We start from the raw sequence: 20,820 nt of genomic DNA on the forward strand, positions 1-20,820 counted from the left end.
AGCAAATATTGTATGTGATGCTACAGAGAAAAGTGCAGAGTGTTGCACAAATGCAAACCTTTTGCATTTAGCTTCTGGATAAGTAATAAATATAAAAGCCTCTTACATGAGGCCAATCATTCTAAACTGTGTAATTTCTGAACAACTGTTGACCTAGCAAGAAACGAAGGTTTAAAAAATCAGTTATATTTTAATAGTAGACATTTCAAATTTATACTCACAACCCAGATTTAAGTAAACCCAGACATCAGTGTTTTGCCATGTTTAGTTTTGATCTTATATCCTAATAGAAAGAGTAATAACATCCTTGTCTCATGTCTGATTTTTTAAAGGGAATACTTTTAATATTTCACCATTTAACATGATTGCCTTAGGTTTTTGGTAAGTATTATTTATAGGGTTAAAGAGCTCCCTTCTAAAACTTGAAGAGCAATTGATTTTTTAAAAACGTTAAATATCCTTGAGTTCCCAAGAAAAATTCAGTGGTCTTTATGGATTAGTTTTTTAATGCATCGCTGGATTCAGTTTGCTGATATGTAAGATTTTTGTATCTGTGAATATGAGGTTTTCCTTCTCTTCTGAACTTCCCCAATTTTGGTAAGAGGATTGTAGTAGCAATTATAAAATGAGCTGAGGAAACTTCCTCTCTTTTTTGGAATAGTTTGCATGAGATCAGGATTATCTGTAGATTTGGTAGAAATTTGAAGGTTTGGTAGAAATCATCTGTTACGTATGGTCTTCATGTGGTCATTTCCTATAGGGCATTTTAAAATTACTGATTTAGTTTTTTTCGTGAATAGGTCTGCTCAGGTCTTTATTTCTTCTTTCAGCTCTGATTGTTCATATTTTTTCTGGAAAATTGTTCACTGCATCCTTGTTTTCAAATTTATTGGTATATTTCTATCATTGTCTTAAGATGTTTTCACCTCTGTAATAACTGTAGTCATAGTCCCTGTTTTCCATTCTTCTTATTTATTTGAGCCTTTTATCTGTTTATCTTGGTCAGTCTTGTCAGCAGTTTACCTTTTTTTATACTCTTTTCAAAGATTAAGCTATAGTTAATCCTTTCCTTCCTTTGTTTTCTATTTCACTAATTTCTACTTTTTGTTTCCTGCTACTTTCTTTGTGTTCACCTGTTCATGTCTTCCAACTTCATGAGTTAGCATTTAGTTTATTAATTTTTCAGTCTTTTAATTTTTCTAATGTACTCGTTGAAGGCTCTAAATTTCCCTCTTAGTGTTGCTTTAGCTGTATCTAAAATTTTTTGATACATTTTGTTTTTGTGGTCATTCAGTTCTAAATATTTTTCTGCTTTCCATCATGATTTGACTTATGTCATGTGCTCATTTATTTTGAAATATAGGGGTTTGGCCTTCATTTTTTAAATGACAGGTTAAAAAGTTTTATATTTTAAACTTATGTAGTAATTTTTAAATCTTTGATCTCCTTGATCTTGCTATTTTGTTAAATATTAATATAACACCACTTTCTATTCTTTTACTTTTAGATTTCTGCGATAAAACCTTCCTCTAGTATTTCAGAATCGAGTTCACGGCTCTCAAGGGTTGGCCAAACTCCTTGTTAGAGCAGCTAAAGCAAATGATATAAGTGAAAGCCTCTTACTAGAGCCTGGACAGGTGGAAAGCAATTAGTGAACTGTGGGTGACTCTGAGCTGTGGAAGCAGATACTAAGTTTGGATTTGGGCAGCATTTCTGAAACAGTGATTCATGAACCCCAGGGTTTTACATAATTAAAGTCAATAATAACATCTTTTTTTAAACTTCTATTTATGAAGTCAATATTTAAAATTTTTTTAAGGTATTCATTTAAAAAGAGAACAGTTTGAGACTTTCTAGAGCATAGGTAGTGAGCTCCCTGGCAGTTAGTGAGTCTGCCCAAGCTTTCATCAATCAGCTGGTGTATCACTTAACCATTTAACCTCAGGCTAGCCTGGTGGTTTGATCGTCATATAGTTTTTTTGTTTTTTTGTTTTTTTTTTTTAGTATTATGGTAAAATGTACATAACATTTATCATTTTAACCATTCCTAAGTGTATAATTCAGTGACATCAAGTACATTCACATGTTATGTAGACCATCACCACTGTCTGTATACAAAACTTTTTATCATCCCCAACAAAAATCCTGTACCCATTAAACAATAGCTCCCCCTTTCTCCCTCCCCACAGCCCTTGGCAACCTCTGTTCTACTTCCTGTCTCTATGAATTTACCTACTGTGGGTAATTTCATATAAATGGAGTCATGCAGTAGTTGTCATTCTGTGTCTGGCTTATTTCCCTAAGCACAATGTTTTCAAGGCCTATCCATGTGGTAGCATATATTGAAATTTCATTTCATTGTATGTCTGAATAATATTCCATTGTATGTATATACCACATTTTGTTTGTCCATTCATCTATTGATGGACACTTGAATTGTTTCTACCTTTAATTTTTTGATTAACAAGTGCAAACCTAGCCATATAAGGAAACAGCGATATTGCCACTATTAGATTAAAAATTCCCAAGGGAAGATAAGCTAAGCAGAGTAGTTCAGGTTTTCTGAGCACATACTAGGGCCCCTTTTGGGGAAGTCTATAGGCAAGGATATGAGTGAGTCCAGAAAAGTAATAGGATTCACAAGAGTTGGAACATTCTTGGCTTGTTATTGGGCATCCAGGAGAAATGTGGTCAGAGGGAGTATGTATTCACCATGTACTACCTCCATCTCTCAGAGCACGTCAAAGCAGAATACTTCTATGGGGCTAAATGAGTTTCCCCAGCTGATCTCAGCAGCAAAGCATGGAGGAGGAAGTAGGAACATATATACAAGCCAAATATAAACAAAAACTAGGCCATGTTCCCCAGGGCACACTCTTTCAGATCTCTTAATTGCATTTGTAGAACAGTCCAATTTGTGCCATTGAACTTTTGGGTTCCTGGAAATTATTGCATTTCTGAGTTAAACATCTCTATTCCATAGTTCTCTAAGAGATTATAAAATGATTCATTTTTGCCTTGTGATCTTGTATGATAACTTTTATTTGAAGCCTTGTAGCTAAGACTTGTAGTATAGTGCTTGTAAAGCACTCAGGGTAGTACCTAGCACATAATTATTGCTCATTAAGTAGCAGATATTAATTATTATTCTGTTCCACTAAATCTTTACTTCTTTATAAAGTATTCGGGTCTGGTGAGCATGGTCTTAGTGGGCTTCTGATCAGCTTTAAGATTTGCAGTAAAATTTTAATAATGAACTTACATAAAATTGAATATAAAAACTAAATGTTGGCTTCAGTTTTAAATGCTTTTGAGGATCTCAGCATTAAATTTTGCATATATAATTTGCTTTACTATTTCCTGTTAATTGTTGTACTGATACCACAGCTTTTTATTACCTTCCTGTAATAAACTCTTACTAGATTATCAACAGTTGAAGAAAAAAAAGAAGAAATTAGAAGTATTTTAATACTCCATGCCAATTCTGTTGGCGCAAAGCGTTTTGTTTCTCCCCCAGTATTTCTGTTTAGTACAACTGATTATAGCAGTTAGTCTTGCTGTGTATTATTGTGACTGCTGGCTTGGAAATTAACAGGTAACTGTGTCAGCTGGTCAGTTATTCCCTGAAACTGGAATGTATGATACATTTCCTAGAACTTTAGGCACAAGTCTGCGATTAACCATCTCTATTACAGAGTTACTAATGCTACCACTTGCTACTTTTTATACTCAAAAAACCTATTTTCTAGGCAGGGAAACTCTTTTACTTACACCTGGCTTAATTCATTGTATTAATCTTCTCTTACTTTCATAGCACCTAAAAATGTACATTTTGAAAAAAGTAGTATCTAGTGAATTATTTCTATATTCAGTATCATGCATATTGATACAAAATGATTAACTGAATTTCTTTTTTTCTCTACCTTCAGTGATTTCCTAAATAAAAACCAGGAACTGTTGCAAGATTTAGCAGACGTGAATGATGAAAACACCCAGTTGATGGAAATATTGAATACTTTATTTTTCTTGCCAATCAGACGACTTCATAATTATGCAAAAGTATTGCTAAAGCTTGCTACTTGTTTTGAAGTGGTAAGCTTACATGTATACCCTCTTTGGACACTTGGGAAGCCAAGGATCATAGTTGTTGTTTATTTGTTTGTTTGCATTATACCATCCCAAGATCTAGAACTCCACTAATTTAATGTTTGTATGTGTCTAATTAAATTTATTTTTCTTCAGGGAAATTAAAAAAGAAAGTATATCTGTAGATAAATCTGGTTTTCTTTGCTGTGGATTGATTCAGGTTCCTCTCAGGACCTTAACAAGATTAATTGTATTCATTTTATGAAACTGTGTATAAAGTTGAGACCCAGTCATGCTATTTATTCAATAGTGTCTGAGTTTACTGAGTGCATACTGAGTACCAGTTACACAGAGCTCTTTAAAACCCTGACTTTTTGTGTAATGACACACACCTGTAAGGCAGTGGAGTTAGCACCTGGCCTGGACTCATGATAGACTTATGCCAGGTATTTGGGTCACCTTGGCATATGCTATGAGAAATCACAGTGGTACAGGATTTTCTCAATTGTTAACTAGTTCACTTTCTGTATAAAATTAGGTAGATAGAGTCCTAGAAAATTAGCACTGCTCTAGTATATAAGTGTATGCTAAAACTGGTCCTAAGACATTCACCTTTGAAATTCTGCTGAAATATGTAGTTTCATCTTGTTTCCATTCTGAAGGGCTCTAGAGAATCCGTAATGATTCTAGGGTTTATTATAGTTCTGGATTTTTAAAAATCTTGGGCTCTATCTCCTTATCTAGACAGACTTGTCTCCATAGTGATCTAGGAACTGATATGGTGTTCTACGTTTCGTCCTTTTGTGGTCTTGTAGCTCTTTTCTTTTGTCTGGTTGTTCATACTTGGATATTTGAGATATTTTCCCCCCCAAATGAGTAAATGAGCCTGTCACTTCAAAGAGAACAACTAGCAGTATTTGTTGCCAATGATAAAACCTGAATTTTTAAGCAAAAATTAAATGTTAGAAACATGTATCTATCATTGCAAGCTTTTCCCAGTATTTAAAGACTTTTTCTGATGAGATTGGTGATAATTTAACATGTGATTTTTGATGTTGTATAATAAAATGTATCAGCATTTGGAAGATCTGTGTAATTCACTGAACCAGTATTTTCCAAATGTCCAATCACATGTTATAAAATCATGTGTAGGTTAAAAAAAAATCTATTCAAAGTGTAAAATAGACCAGTGGATTTTAATGTAACAGTACAAAAAGTTTGATGTAGTTTCAGATTCTACATTTCAGCTACACTGTAAGAAACTACCATTGAAGTTTTAGTATAGTTTTGAAAGAGAATATCCACAATTATATGAAATGGCTACTAAAATACTCCTCCCTTTTCCAACTATATATCTTTATAAAGCAGCATTTTCTTCATTTCAGCCAAACAGCATGCAACAGATTAAATGCAGGAGCAGATCGGAAAATCCAGTTCTTGTCTTTTAAGCCAGATAAGGAAGAGATTTGAAAAAAAATGAAGAACAATGCTACTTTTCCCACTAAACATTTTTTTGTTTTGGAAAATTTAGGGTTTTTTTTTTTCACTTAAAATGTTACTGTATTTGAAGTGAATTGGTAAAGATAACATTTTTAAAGCTTTATTTTCTAATATGGTATCAGTAATATAACCCACATGAGCAAAATAGGGGGATCCCGAGACTAAAATCCTGTAGAATTCGGGCCCTATCATGAGTTCTCTGCTGCTCTCCTCAGTGATAACTGCCAGTGTTTGTTTCTTTTCCCCTTGATTTCTTCCCCTACTTCATATGTACCTGTATGTGGTAGAATTTTCTGGAACCGATCTTGTTTTTACTCAGCTCCCTTTAGTGTACCAGGTCTGTTCTTTGGCCGGATTTCTTCCCTCACTTTACTACTACATATCTAAACCACACTGAGGCTACAGATTCTGGACAATTGTTTTATATTCTTTTTTTCCCCCCTTAATTATTGGCCTCTAGACATCTCCAGAATACCAGAAACTGCAGGATTCCAGTTCTTGTTATGAGTCTCTTGCTCTCCATCTCGGCAGGAAAAGGAAGGAAGCAGAATACACACTGGGCTTCTGGAAGACCTTTCCTGGAAAAATGACGGTAAGCCATGCCAATTGTCATTATCCCAGCAAAGAGCAGGCATATCCGTAACAACTGCCACAGTCCTCTCCGTGCCTCACTTCTTTACGATAATAATGCTTTCATGACACCTTTTCCAAGGGTGATCGGAGGACAACGGCAATGGGTGCTCGAAACGTTATTTCTAGGAATCCTTTCTAAATAAATGTCTCATCTTTTTTTGTTTGTTCCTGTCTTTTTATTTCCCTTTGAGCACTGATTTTGTGAAATGTTTGGATCCCATCTGAATTTAGCATTAACACCAAGCTACGCTAGGACCAACAAATTCCCCTAAATGTGATTTGTATCTTTTTTATTTTCTCTTCACATGAAATAATCTTGATACTTTGATTTCGTATTTGTTTTTAATCCCAGGATTCCTTGAGGAAGCCAGAGCGTCGACTGCTGTGTGAGAGCAGTAACCGAGCCCTGTCTCTGCAGCACGCGGGGAGGTTTTCTGTGAATTGGTTTATTCTCTTTAATGATGCCCTAGTCCATGCTCAGGTAGGCTGGATTCCTAGCCTTAAAAGAGACACTGGAAAGTGGAGTACTATACTCATTTGATTTATTGTGCCATCAGTTTGTGTTCCAGACTATTGTGGTTTTACTCAAACTATTGAGTAAAAGAGAATGTTTAGCTTGAATTTGTGGTACAGGCTAGATTTCAGAGAGCTTTTTCAGTTTCTAGCCTGAAAATGAGTATCAGCCACATGAAGGAGTCCCTGCAGCAGAGAAGGTGAGACGCATTGGGACTGACTACATGTAGCTGAGGTGGTGGCACCTGCATAATTTAACCATGTAGAAGGTGTTATGCAGCAGCAACCCCAGGGCCCACACAGCTTGCTCAGAAGTGTCTCCATGTTCTTTGTTTCAGTTCTCCACACACCACGTTTTCCCTTTGGCCACACTGTGGGCAGAGCCGCTTTCTGAAGAAGCTGGTGGTGTGTGAGTGTCCCCCACCCCCACCCCTATGCCCCTCCTCTGTTACCCGGGTTGTTTTCTTAGACATGAATAAAAGCTCAGGAGGCCTCCCTGGTCTGCATAAGAAGGCTCACCCTCCCAGCACACTGATAGTAAGTGGCCTGTTGTGGAGGTCAGGACAGATCATGCCATGCGCTAAAAGGGCTTCTCCACTACTCACCTCCCCGTTGTTCGGCACGCAGCAGAGTAACTGCGGGAACCAAACCGGGGGCATGACTGTATTTACATTTAATTGACTTCTGTTCCCCTTGAGATAAACAAGTTGCTTTTTGTATTTGAGGGTTGATGTAATGACAGGTTGTCATACCTATTGGCATTTATGCTTGTGAACATTTTAGGAATGGCTTAAAGATAACTACACCTGAGGAGCAGTTCACTCTCATTTCCTCAACACCCCAGGAGAAGGTTAGTCCCTCATGGTATTTTCTTTCCATCTTTGGCCTGGCTATCTCTCTCTCTTATGCTAATGAGGAAGAAATAAAAATTGTTCTTGCTTGCCTGCGATCCATAATTATGCCTGATGAATCTTCAGTAAAACAAGGCTGTAGATTTTTGTTGTTGTTTTCATGTGACAGTTTAAAACATAAAGCAGTGAATTTCAAAAGCCAATCAGCAATGCTTGATAAGTTGTTGCCTTAAACTTACTGACATTTACTTTTTGCTCCTAGACAAAGTGGCTCCGGGCCATAAGCCAAGCTGTGGATCAGGCTTTAAGGGGGATGTCTGATCTGCCACCTTATGGAAGTGGCAGCAATATTCAGAGACAGGAACCACCCATTTCACGCAGTGCCAAATATACTTTCTACAAGGATCCTCGTCTAAAAGATGCAACCTATGATGGCCGCTGGCTTTCCGGGAAACCTCATGGCAGGTGAAAATGTATAAGATTTGGTTTATGCCTGGAGTGAGGATGATAGTCTAATTACCAAGAAGTATTGATTATCTGAAACATTAATTGACATGTATTATTCTTTGCTTATGCATTCCAGAGGGGTTTTGAAGTGGCCAGATGGAAAGATGTATTCTGGTATGTTCAGGAATGGCTTGGAAGATGGGTAAGAAAATTGTGTAAAACATGAGGGTAAATGCAACTGCAGTCTTAAACTGTGTTATTTTGTGTTCAGAGTTATTTTCAAGATGATTAGTAGATTTTTGGTTTTTCAGAGATGCATCCAGTGTATTAGGATTTACAGTGCACATGTGTGAACATGAAGGGAGCTAGGAATCTAGGGGGCAGCCTTGATTTACCTAGAATGAATTATTTACCTTGATAGCTGTGTGACCTCACAGCCTTCCACCTGTTGATATGGGCCTGTTTTTGATCCATTTCTCAGTTGTGAAGACTGAGAACCTTGGGTAATGTTGATGTTGAGACTATCAAGGTAGAAGTGCCTCCTTTATACAAAGGACTTAGAGAAGTTTTCCTTTCAGTTAGTTTTAAATTATCTTTAATTTCTGTGATCTATTGAAGGGAAAGTCTTCTAAATGATGTATTATCCTAATAGTACTCAAATGACATTATTTTTATATTAGCTTGTCACGTTTTCTAACATAAATTTACAAGAAAATTTATGACAGTGAAGTATTTTGTATCATGTTAGAGAAATAATTTATCTTATTGTATAAGAAAGATTATTGTATGAATTAGGTAGGTGATTTTGTGTGTGTGTGATAGTGTAAATTTTTATGATGTCTTTTAATCTTTTAATAAAATTCTAGAATGAGAAGAAATGTAGATAATTTACCCCTCTTATTACACAGATGGGGGAGCTGGGTACCTGGACTTAACCAAGGTGATACAGCTAATTAGTGGCAGAAATAGGCCTTGGGCGCAGGTTTTCTGTTTCTCCTTAATACTTGGCATAAAACACCTATTCGCTTTGTGTAGTGGGGTTAATGCCCTCTAAGACTTGCCGAATAGCTTAGGTGGTCGATAACAGCTTAAATCAAGACCCCATTTACCGCTTTCCTCCTCTAGCCAAATCTTTTCTCTAGTCTCATTATACCAATGTATGCATACAAAAGGTGGATATGTCATAAATGCATCTTCTGATGTTTTTATTCTCCTTGGCAGGTATGGAGAATACAGAATCCCAAATAAAGCATTGAACAAAGAAGACCATTATGTGGGCCATTGGAAAGAAGGAAAAATGTGTGGTCAAGGAGTCTTTAGGTAATAACATTGGAAAGGTTGTTAGACTGGTTGTTGCTTTTTCAAAGAATCATGTAAACCTAAATGTTTATGTAGCCAAAATTTCCAAGGAGTAAATTTTATTTATTCTTATAACTGAAACTGTATAGAGTCTTCTTTTAAAGATCAACCTTTTTATCTATGACAAAATGAAAACATTAGATTCTTATTTAGTTCTTAACAAAACTGTGCAAACTTTGTAAACCATAACTTTCTCACAGAATCTCCTGGACATCTGTAAATTTATCTTATGTTGATTACATGACTAATATGGACAACACCTGTCATTATCTCAGAGATCACTCATTTTATTTTCCCATAAAGGACTATATATACACTTTTTTCCCGATTTTAACACAGAATATCACCCATAATATCTTCAACTTCTTAGACTCAATCATTAAGATTTTTGATTGGTGAAAAATAGTCATATAAACAAATAAATAATTATAGCTATCAGTGAGACATAAGCATAATTTTGAATTTCCTGAACTTTGTAAAAATAAGCATCAGAATTCAATGTGCTTGTGATCTGTATCTATTCTTTCTAACCAGTTACGCCTCTGGTGAAGTGTTTGAAGGCTGTTTCCAAGACAACATGCGTCATGGTCATGGTCTCCTACGAAGCGGAAAATTGACTTCCTCTTCTCCCAGTATGTTCATTGGCCAGTGGGTGATGGATAAAAAAGCAGGATATGGTGTCTTTGATGATATCACTAGGTACAGTATTCTGCTTCTAATCGCAGTTTAGTGGGAGAGGATAAGGTTCCTATACTTCTCCAAAAAGTGATGATTTTATGAAGGCTAAGTGTCTTGATTAGATAGTACTGAGAACATTTTTAATAAGAATATAGTTATCAGGCATTATTTTATGCATTTGCTTGTGAACCAAACAAGTTTACTTTGTTACAAGATCAGAATCATTCAGAATTAACATTGGTGCCATTTTCCTTAAAACTTCACACATACAAAGCTTTTAGTGTCTCAGAGAGGCTACCAAATCTTTGACTATTACATAAAAAAACTCTTTAATGCCATCAATAGATAATAAGAGGAAAAGGGAGAAGAGGGGGAAGGATCGATTGAAATTCCCTTTTGAAGTTAGTGAATGATATCTAAACAGATCTTCCTGTTAGGTTGGAGACTTGTTACCATGCCAGCAGCCCAGGAATCAAGCTTAGATAAATTCAGTTAACTAAACATTGGGGAGAAATGTAGTTCTTTTGCCTCTGTGTTTGGTTTGGCCTGATTTGTTTTTGGACTTAATATATACTCTTTTCTCCCTCATGTTATTGTCATAATGTGGAATTTTAAATTTTTTGCTATTATCACTAAAATCTACGATTAATTTAACCAGTTTGTACTAATTTTATCTTTTTAGTGGAAATCAGTAAGATTTCTCTGAGTTTGAGTAAGTGAAGAATGAGCCCTCATTTATGATAAACCCCATTTCTTTTTTTTTAATTAGTAAACTTTTGGGTAAGAAAAAATTGTACATAGATTTGAGTTTATCTATTACATTTTAGACAAAGTTATTTAGAGTTGAATTCTTGGCATTAAATTTTTCAATCATATATTTTAAAGTTGCGAAGGAATACTTGGAGGATACACAGATCTGTGTCTGGAAGACTATATTAAATTTTTAAGAGAACATTGCTCTGAGTAGGAAGTGTTTTGCAATCACGTTGTCCCGTGTTTAAGGAGACAGTTAACCACTTTAACTAGAAACCAACCTGAGGGTGATTCTTGGTATCTCCTACGTGATCATTGTTTGCTCCCCACCTCATCATCGAGTTTGATTTTTTTTTTCCTGTTCTATTTACTTTTGTAGGGGGGAGAAGTATATGGGAATGTGGCAAGATGATGTATGTCAAGGGAATGGAGTGGTAGTTACTCAGTTTGGATTATACTATGAAGGCAACTTCCAACTTAATAAAATGATGGTGAGTGGGATAGTTTGCATATAGTTGCTGTTGACTTTTTAAAACTCCTATGTCCTCAGTTAACTGTTTAGTCATCTTTTTTTTAATATTCTGTCTTCCCTAGTACTATTTTTCTTGTGTCAAGATTATGTAAGGCTTTGGAGGATGTGGCTGCAGGTACCCCAACTTACTGTGCATTTTCTGTGTTGTGATTTTTGCTTTGTTTCTTCACATAGGGAAATGGGGTTTTACTTTCCGAAGACGATACTATCTATGAGGGAGAGTTTTCGGATGACTGGACCCTGAGTGGGAAGGTTGGAAATTCTTTCTCTCTAAAAATCATTCACTAATTTTTTCTTGACCTTTAAAAAAGCTAGCCTAAAATAAAATTCACCTGTTTTAAGGGTACATTTCAATGATTTTTAGTAAATATGCAGAGTTGTACAACCATTACCACAATCCAGTTTGAGATCATTTCTGTCACCCAAAAAGATTTCCTTCGCCATCTCCTGCCCATATGCAGTCATTCCCTGGTTCTCCCTCCAGTCCCAGGCAACCTTTAATGAGCTTTATAACTAGATTTGCCTTTTCAGCTCCTTTCACATAAATGGACTCTTATGACAAGTGTTCCTTTCTGTGTGACTTCTCACAGTTAGCATGTTTTTGAGGTTTCTCCATATTGTGACACGTGCAGTACTTCAGTCCTTTTTATTGCTGAATAGTATTCCAAAGCCACATTTTGTTTATCCCTTCACCAGTTGACAGGCATTGGATTGTTTCCAACTTTAGACTGTTTCCAACTTTAAGCTACTATGAATAATGAAATTGACTACAACTTCTTTTTTTCTTTTTCCTTTTTCTTTTTTTTTAACAGAATAGTTGATTTATAATATGTTGTTAGTTTCAGGTATACAGCATAGTAACTCAGTTTTTTTGCAAATTATATTCCATTATAGGTTATTATAAGATAATGGTGCTAAACAGTATATTCTTGTTGCTTATCTATTTTATATATAGTAGTTTGTATCTGTTAATCCCATAGCCCCTATTTGTCCTTGCTCCCTTCCCTCTCCCATTTGGTAATCACAGTTTGTTTTCTATGTCTGTGAGTCTGTTTCTTTTTTCCATTTCCATTTACAACTTCATGTGTGAGCATGTTTTCATTTCTCTTGGGTAGATACCTAGGAATATAATTTCTGGGTTGTATGGAAAATTGATGTTTAACATATTAAGAAACTGCCAAACTGTTTTCCAAAGTGGCTGCATCATTTTACATTCTCATGATCAATATTTGAGGATTCTGACTTCTCCACATCTTTGCCAATATTTTTTTTTTCTGGTTCTTTTCTTTTTGTCGTTTTAGTGGATGTGAGATGATATCTCATGGTTTTAATTGACATTTCCCTAATGATTAATAATGTCATTATACAGCATATCATTTTGTACTTACTAGTGATTCATCTGTCTTCTTTGGTGAAATGTATATTCAAATGTCTTGACATTTCAAGAATTTGTTTATAGTCTTACTATTGAACTGTAAGGATTCTTTATATATTCTGGATACAAATCTTTTATCAAATATAGGATTCATGAATATTTTCTTATAGTCTGTGGCTTGTCTTTTTGTTTTCTTAATAGTGCCTTTTGAAGCACAGAAGTTTTTAATTTTAATAAAGTCTAGCTTATCAAAAAAGTTTTTTATGAATCATGCTTTTGATGTCATAACTAAGAAATCTTTGCCTAACTCAAGGTTATTAAGATTTTCTTCTGTGTTTTCTTCAAAAAGTTTTATAGTTTTAGCTCATATGTTTAGGTCTATGATTCATTTTGAGGTGATTTGTGTAGGGTGTGATTTAAAGTCTGAGTTGATCTTTTTACATGTGCATTATCTAGCTGCCCCAGCAATTTTGCCAATTGTATATTCTTGACATCTTGTTGAAATGAACTCATCATAAAATATGTTTATTTCTGGATTCTGAATTATATTTCATTAATCTATATGTCTCTCCTTAAACTAGTACCACCCTGTCTTGACTACTGTAGATTTACAGTAAGTCATGAAATCATGAAGTATAAGCTTTCCAACTTTGTTCTTTTTAATAATTCTTGTGGCTATTCTGGATCCTTTGCCTTTCCATGTAGATTTTAGGACTGACTTATCAAAATCTGCAATAAAGCCTGCTGAGATTTTGATAAGGATTGTGTTGAATCTACAGATCAATTTGGGGAGAATTACCATCTTGATAATACTGAATTTTCCAGTGCATGAATCTGGAATGTCTCTCTGTTTATTTAGATCATCTTTGATTTCTATCAGCAATGTTTTGTAGTTTTAAGTGTGCATCTTTTGAATATCTTTGGTTAAATTTATTCCTAAGTATTCTTTTTAATGCTATTGTAAATAAAATTGTTTTCTTAATTATATTTTTGGATTTTTCATTGCTATTATATAAATACAATTGATTTTTGTATTTTGTTCTTGTATCCTGAAACCTTATTGAATTCATTTATTAGTTTTAGTAGGGTTTTTTGTTTGTTTTGTTATGGGCTTTTTTTTTTTTTATGTGTGGATTTCTTAGGAGTTCTTGCATACAGGATCATATTATTTACAAATAAAGATAGTTTTTACTTCTTGTTTTGCAATCTGAAAGTGTTTTTATTATTATTTTTGTTCCTTGTCTGATTGCACTGGCTAGCCTCCCTGGAAGAATGTTGAATAGAAGTCGTAAGAGTGGACATCCTTGACTTTTGCCTTTTTTTAAGGGTAAAGCATTGTTCACCTTTAGTATGATGTTAGCTAAGGGTTTTTCATAGATTCATCAGATTGAGATAGCTCCCTTCTCTTCCTAATAATTGTTGAGAGTTTTTATTATGAATGGGCTTTTTCTGTGTCTGTTGAGATGATTGTGTGTTTTTTGTTCTTTATGCTATTATGGTGTATTATATTGGTTGCGTTTCTGATGCTAAACCAACCTTGCTTTCCTGTGACAAGTCATACTTGGTTCTAGTGTATAATCCTTTTTATATATTGCTGGATTTAATGCTAAAATTTTGGTTAAGATTTTTACATCAGAGATATTTATTTGTGTTTATAGTTTTCTTTCTCATGATATCTATCTTTGGTATTGAGGTGATACTGGCCTCATAAAGTAAGTTGAGAAAGATTTTCTCCTTCTCCATTTTCTGAAAGAATTTGTGAAGCCTTGGTATTGTTTCTTTGAATGCTTTGGAGAATTCACGAGTGAAATCACCTGGGCCTGAGCATTCTTTGTGAGGTTTTAAATTTTCTGATTCAATTTCCTTACATATAATTGATCAGATTTTCCATTTCTTCCTTAGTTTTGGGAATTTATGTCTTTCTAGGAATTTCTCTGTTTCATCTAAGTTGTCTAATTTGTTGGCATAAAGTTATTCTCTTAGTATTCTCTTCTAATCTTGTAAATTTCTGTAAGGTTGGTGTAATATCCCGTTTCTTGATTTTGTAATTTTATGTCTTTTTTTTTCTCCCTTGATCAACCTATTTAAGCATTTGTCAAGTTTATCTTTTTAAAGAAGCAGCTTTTGGTTTCATTGATTTTTTTCTCTACATTATTTATTTTCTATCTCATTGGTTTTTGCTCTAATCTTTATTATCTCCTTGTTCTGGGTTTAGTTTGTTTCTCTTTTCTAACTTTATAAGGTGGAATTTTAGATTACTGATTTGAAATCTCCCTTATTTTATAATACAGATGTTTACAGTTTTAAATTTGTCTCTGAGCACTGCTTTATTAGCATCCTATCAGTTTAGATAAGTTGTTTGTTCATTTCATTTAGCTAAAAATATTTTACCAATTTTTCCTGTTACTTTTTTTTTCTTTAACTCATGGATTATTTTCATACACTTTTTACTCATGCGTGTGCATACACTTTTTTTTAACAATTCGGGGCTAGAGTAAGTTAAAAAGGAAAATATTAACCATTTAGTGCCTTTTTTCCCCTTGAGTTTTTAAATGGAAAATACTTGGTTTCTCTAATTCCACATTTTCTCTGACTTTCCCTAGGGAACATTGACTATGCCAAATGGAGATTACATTGAAGGTTATTTTAGTGGAGAATGGGGATCTGGGATAAAAATCACTGGGACCTACTTCAAGCCTAGTCTGTATGAGAGTGATAAAGACAGACCCAAAGTTTTGTGAGTAACTAGTGTTAATTCTAGATTAATTATTGAATGTTTTGAGTTGTCTTGCTTTTATCAAAGCTGGTTAATATTTCAAATGTAGAACAAGTTTTTAAAGTCTTTTTTTTCTAACAAAGTATGATCTTGAATTGTAAACTGACATTGCTATAGGTTGCTAAATCTATAGTCTTGGCTTAGATTATAGCCTTCAGAGCATAAATGTTTAATATGAAAGTTCTGTGTGTGGGAATAATCTTATTGTTAATGGTGCAGGTATCCAAGTTGACTGAAAGAGCATTTTTAAATGGAAGCCTACACAACTTGATTTTTGAAAAGTAAAGATCAACCCTATATATACACTAGGTGGAAAAGAATACGTTACATATATGGGGAAAACTCAGAGTCTCTGGGTGTATTGTGTTCTTCCTCCAAGGTTTTGGCATATGTTTATTTTCCTTTATTGACTGCAGCTTTAGCTGTTTTTATATTGTGATGGCATCTCAGATTCTTGTTTCTTGTGGGAACTTGATATACTTTGTGTAGCATTTTTATTAGAGTATTTTTAGAACCCAATGGGTAATGCATTTCACAATTCTCATTATGAGATGTGCAAGGCACAGAATGTTCTTGTTTTAGCAGGAATCAATTTTGCAAAATCAATTCTGTGGAATTGTAGAAAGCAAACAAGAATTCTGATGTGCTTCACACTTAACAGCTCATGTACTTCACTGTCTATAAACACTAAGTAGCTAAAAACCATTCCTTTAAATTTTCATTCAGTTTTTAAACAATACAACCACCATCATCCAAGCAGTTTTTGTCACAGATGTATTCCCAGTTGTACATTAGAAAGTTTCTGTTCTTCAGGATTTTTACACTAAAGAAGTGAATGGTAAAAGGCTAACATGACCTTATTAGCAGGAAGCTAGGAAACCTGGCAGTGCCGGCTGATGAGAAGTGGAAAGCAGTGTTTGATGAGTGTTGGCATCAGCTCGGCTGTGAGAACCCAGGCCAAGGAGAAGTTTGGAAAGCATGGGACAACATTGCTGTGGCCCTGACCACCAACCGGCGCCAACACAGAGACAGGTGAGTGAATGCCCACCCGGCATAGGGCAGAGCCTGGTAGGAAGACAAAACTTAAAACCAGTAAGTTGTCAAGGCTTCTTACATTTAGTTTTTAAATATAATTTAAAAGTCAATGATGTACTTCTGTTTCTGGGTAAGGATGGGTAAAACACACCTCCCATATCTTCTACTGAGCTCAACTTTAAAACCCAAGCAGAATACACGGACAGCTATTTGAAACCCTGAAAAACAAATATCAGCAGGTGTATTGGGGAACATCTGACTTCAGAGTACCATCCAACCAATGGTGAGTTTATTGGGTTGTGTCCCCCAGCCTGAACTACAGTGTCCCCCGCCTGAACTCAGTATAACCTGAAACTGGAAGTAAGCACTGTGGTGCAGACAGAGATGCAGAAAAAAGCCTGCTGTTTCTGGCTCAAGATATGAAAAAGAGGCTTCTAAAGCTCATAGAGTGGAGGAGATACCCTGGGTTTTCTCTCTCTCCTTTTCCTCCACTTTCTCATGCCCCTGCCTGCAGCCACTTCTGTGGCAGGGACAGCGATGGCAGCAGCTGGAGCAGGCAAGAGACAGGATGCTTCCAGGAGCCAGCATTCCGGTGAGAGTGGACCCTTTTTCTCTGTTGATGGATCCTCAGGTCCAAGAGTCATGGCCAGACCTCACTGCTTTTTTGACCTCTCTATCCTCCCACCACTTGGCCCCGGATGTGGCACATTCATGGAAGTGGGCATTTTTTTGCTGGGGGACCTAAAAGGGGAACCAGAAAATACCGTGGAGGTAACGGAAAGAGAGGAGCTCTGGAAAGCTATAAAGTGAACTCACATTGGAACTGTAACCCACAGAAGGCTAAAACAAAAATATCAGCTGTTTCAGAGATTTCCCAAAATCACCTACACATTCAGTGATTCACTAGAGGGTCTGATAAGGCTCAACAGATAGTTGTATTTGCTGGTAAGAGTTATTTCAGCAACGCAGTAAGGATCCACAGCCCTGTCCTAAGGGAAGGAGACATGGGCTGTGTCTGGAGGAATCCCTGTGTGGGGTTGCACAAAGCACACATACTCTGGAGCAGTAAAATGCACTGCACATGTACAGTGTTTCTGCAGAGAAGCCCCTTAGAGATTCAGTGCCCCAGGTTTTTATTGGGTGCTGGTCTCATAGGCACCCTGTGCTTAGCAACTACCAAAATTCCACAGTCCCAGAAGGAAAGCAGATGTTCACCGTAAATCACTTTGTTAGTACAGTCTGACAGCAAAATACCTTTATTGTTTAGGAAATGGTTCATGTTAGTATAGGGAACTTTTAGAAAGCTTAGTTCCTGGGTACCAGCCAAGGGCCAGCTTTACAAGCAGGTCCTTGTAAAGATAACAGTTTCAGTTCTGCTGTGTTTTACAATGTTAGGCATGTCAAAGTTCTCCATAGGATGTAAAACAAGACCCTAGATCTCATTAATGTAATACTGAAAATGTCCAGGAAATAAACCAGAGTTACTTGGCAATCAAAGAATCATGAAAATCTCAACTCATTTGGGGAAAGACAATCAATAGACATCACCGATGCCCTAACATAGATTTTGGAATTATCTGACGAGAACTTTAAAGTAGCTATTATAAAAATGCTCAAATGAGAAATTGCAAACATCTTGAAACAAATATTAAAACCAAAAGTATGAGCAAAGAAATAGAAGACATTAAGAAGAACTAAGTCAAATTTTTTGAACTGAAAAATATAACCAAAATTTTAAAAATCACTGGGTGGACTCAGTAGCAGGATAGAGATGACAGCAGGAGAGTCAGTGAACTTGCAAATAGATTAATAGAAGTTATTCAAACTAAATAATAAAAGCATGTGGGGAAAAATAGTGAATAGAGCTCTAAGGAACTAAGGAGTCCAATATTTGTGTCCTTGGAATCCCAGAAGGAAAGGAGAAGAATTACGGGGCTGAATAAATACTTGACTAAATAATGTTTGAACGGTTCCCAAGTTTGGTGAAAGACATAAACCTATACATTCAACAAGCTGAACAAACTGCATCCTGGGTGGGAGTGGGGATATCCATATACAGATGACACGTAATATTCAAATTGAAAGAAAAAAAATCTTGAAAGCGGCTAAAGAAAAATTATGCATCTAAATTAGCGATTCTAATGGCTGCATATTTGTCATCAGAAACCTTGGAGGCCAGAAGGAAGTGGCACCGCAGGTTTTAAGTGCTGAAAGAAAAATTACAGATGTACTTTTTTATTTCTTCTCTTCTTTATCTTATTTTCTTCCCTTTTCTCTTGCTTTTCTTTTCTCCACCTGCCTTTCTTCGTATTTCCTTATTCTTTAAGTTGGCCAGTAATTCCCACAAGCATTGCTTAGCCTTTGAAAGAACTCGCTAAGTTCTGCAATGTAGAAAGAAATTTTTTCCCCCTGTATTTGAGATAAATAGGAATTGATTATAGTGCTTTGTGAAGTTAATGGTTTTTTACCTTCTACTGTGTCTATCAGTAGAAGAAATGGAAACTCCCAGAATTTATTACTGATGTGAACTTGCTCTTGTGTTTGATACAGATGGTCAGCCTTCACTGATAGAGCCGGTAGGCATTACCATTGAGACTTGAGACCTCCAGTTAACCTTGGTTGACTCCTTTTTAAATTGAAGCGTAGTTGATTTACAATATTGTCTTAGTTGCAAGTGTACAGCATAGTGATTCAGTTGTTTTATTTTCTGATTATTCTCCATTGTAGATATTACAAGATATTTACTTAATTCCCTGTACTATATGGTAAATCCTTGTTGCTTATCTATTTTGTGTATAGTAGTTTGGATCTGTTAATCCCACACTCTTAATTTGTCCCTCTACCCTCTCTTTCCCCTTTGGCAACTGTAAGTTTGTTTTCTATGTCTGTGAGTCTGTTTCTGTTTTGTATATAGATTCATTTGTATTATTTTTTAGATTTTACATATAAATGATCATATAGTATTTGTCTTTCTCTGCCTGACTTCACTGAATATAATATCCTCTAGGTAACTTTGGATAACTCTTGGTGGGTATTTCCAAGGAGTGAGAATGAATGAACTTTATATAAAACCATGTTGCTATCACAAAAATCTTATGTGTTATCTAAAATAGTATTATAATAATTGTGCACTGTTTCCAAGCACTGCATTCTACCACTGAGCTATACCCTGCCCTGCCCCGACATTGTTCACTGTTTCTGATTTCTAATTGGTTGTAATCTAGTGGGTCTAGTAAAAATTTCATGTGATTACAAGTATGTGTTCTGTCTTAGCTGCTTCATCAAAAGCTTCCCTTTGCCCATTGTTTGCTTACCTCACCACCTATAGTAACTTCCTCATCATCTCCTTACTTTTTGAGCTCATTTGCATTTCTTTCTTTGCTGTTTGACTTGTTTTCCTTTTCCCTTAGCACTCTCTCCCCTTAATTCCATTTTTTTCTCATCACTAACAAGCCTGTCGCCAGTTTTCTCTTCAAGCTAATGTTATAACAGCATTTCCCAACACCATGGTTTAGATTGGAGCAACATCTTCATTAATTTATTGTAGTTGGTGTGGAGTAACATTAAATGCTGTTTGGAATGACTGTTACATAAACCTAATAGGTTAGTTACCAATTATGAGCACATTTGGTATGAACACTGTGCTGAATACTCCATTTCATCCTTAGTTGGAGACTGTGTTTCTTGTGCACATTACAGTTATCTTGCTTTCTTGAAATATATAATAGGCATTCTTTTCCCTTTTTGTAGTCCAGAGATATTAAGTCGTTCACAGACTCAGACGCTAGAGAGTTTGGAATTCATTCCTCAGCATGTTGGTGCCTTCTCTGTCGAGAAATATGATGACATCAGGAAATATTTAATAAAGGTAAACAAGAGTCAAAACCATGATGCAGGTACAACAATATATCATTCAGATGTACTCACAGCTTATTGATACTTTAATCCTGTTTTTGCTTTCTAAGTATTTCTTTTGTTAATTATCTGGCTACTAAAAACACATTTCTACATGGAGATTGACCTATTATGATGATGGAATCTTCTAAGTTTTGTGAAGTGTTCAAGGGGGTTCTGGATCTAGGGTCCATGTTTAAAATGACTTTTTGTTAGTAACATTAGCAAACCAGAGATTGTATAAATAAAGAATGCTGCCCTCACCTCATAGTTATGCTCTCTTTGCTTCTTCCCAAACCCTATAAGATCAGTTACAATTTAAAGTATGACATGCATTGTATGGGGGTACAGGAAGGAATATTAGGAGAAATCAAGGGAAGTGAAGAGT

At 35.5% G+C, this 20,820-nt stretch overlaps 1 protein-coding gene across 5 annotated transcripts in view; it reads left to right on the forward strand.

Moving 5' to 3' along the window:
* The window catches only part of ALS2 (alsin Rho guanine nucleotide exchange factor ALS2), a 64,985-nt gene that overhangs the window by 35,735 nt on the left and 8,430 nt on the right, over nt 1–20,820 (forward strand). For 3 of the 5 annotated variants that reach the window (XR_010380666.1, XM_031451984.2, XM_010991729.3), the window contains exons 13-26: nt 3,930–4,092; nt 6,047–6,178; nt 6,572–6,700; nt 7,071–7,141; nt 7,516–7,582; nt 7,846–8,048; nt 8,167–8,232; nt 9,252–9,350; nt 9,924–10,088; nt 11,200–11,311; nt 11,527–11,604; nt 15,331–15,464; nt 16,368–16,535; nt 20,289–20,406. Coding sequence is in view for 3 of the 5 variants with exons in the window: in XM_031451984.2 (XP_031307844.2) it covers nt 3,930–4,092; nt 6,047–6,178; nt 6,572–6,700; nt 7,071–7,141; nt 7,516–7,582; nt 7,846–8,048; nt 8,167–8,232; nt 9,252–9,350; nt 9,924–10,088; nt 11,200–11,311; nt 11,527–11,604; nt 15,331–15,464; nt 16,368–16,535; nt 20,289–20,406 (1,705 nt within the window). In the remaining 2 variants the exon portion in view is untranslated. Of the gene's footprint in view, nt 1–3,929; nt 4,093–6,046; nt 6,179–6,571; nt 6,701–7,070; nt 7,142–7,515; nt 7,583–7,845; nt 8,049–8,166; nt 8,233–9,251; nt 9,351–9,923; nt 10,089–11,199; nt 11,312–11,526; nt 11,605–15,330; nt 15,465–16,367; nt 16,536–20,288; nt 20,407–20,820 lie in introns of those variants that run through there. The other 2 variants (XM_031451985.2, XR_004136813.2) reach the window with 2 other exon arrangements.

This window comes from Camelus dromedarius, chromosome 4 (genome assembly GCF_036321535.1).
Source record: "Camelus dromedarius isolate mCamDro1 chromosome 4, mCamDro1.pat, whole genome shotgun sequence".
NCBI classification, from domain to species: domain Eukaryota; kingdom Metazoa; phylum Chordata; class Mammalia; order Artiodactyla; family Camelidae; genus Camelus; species Camelus dromedarius.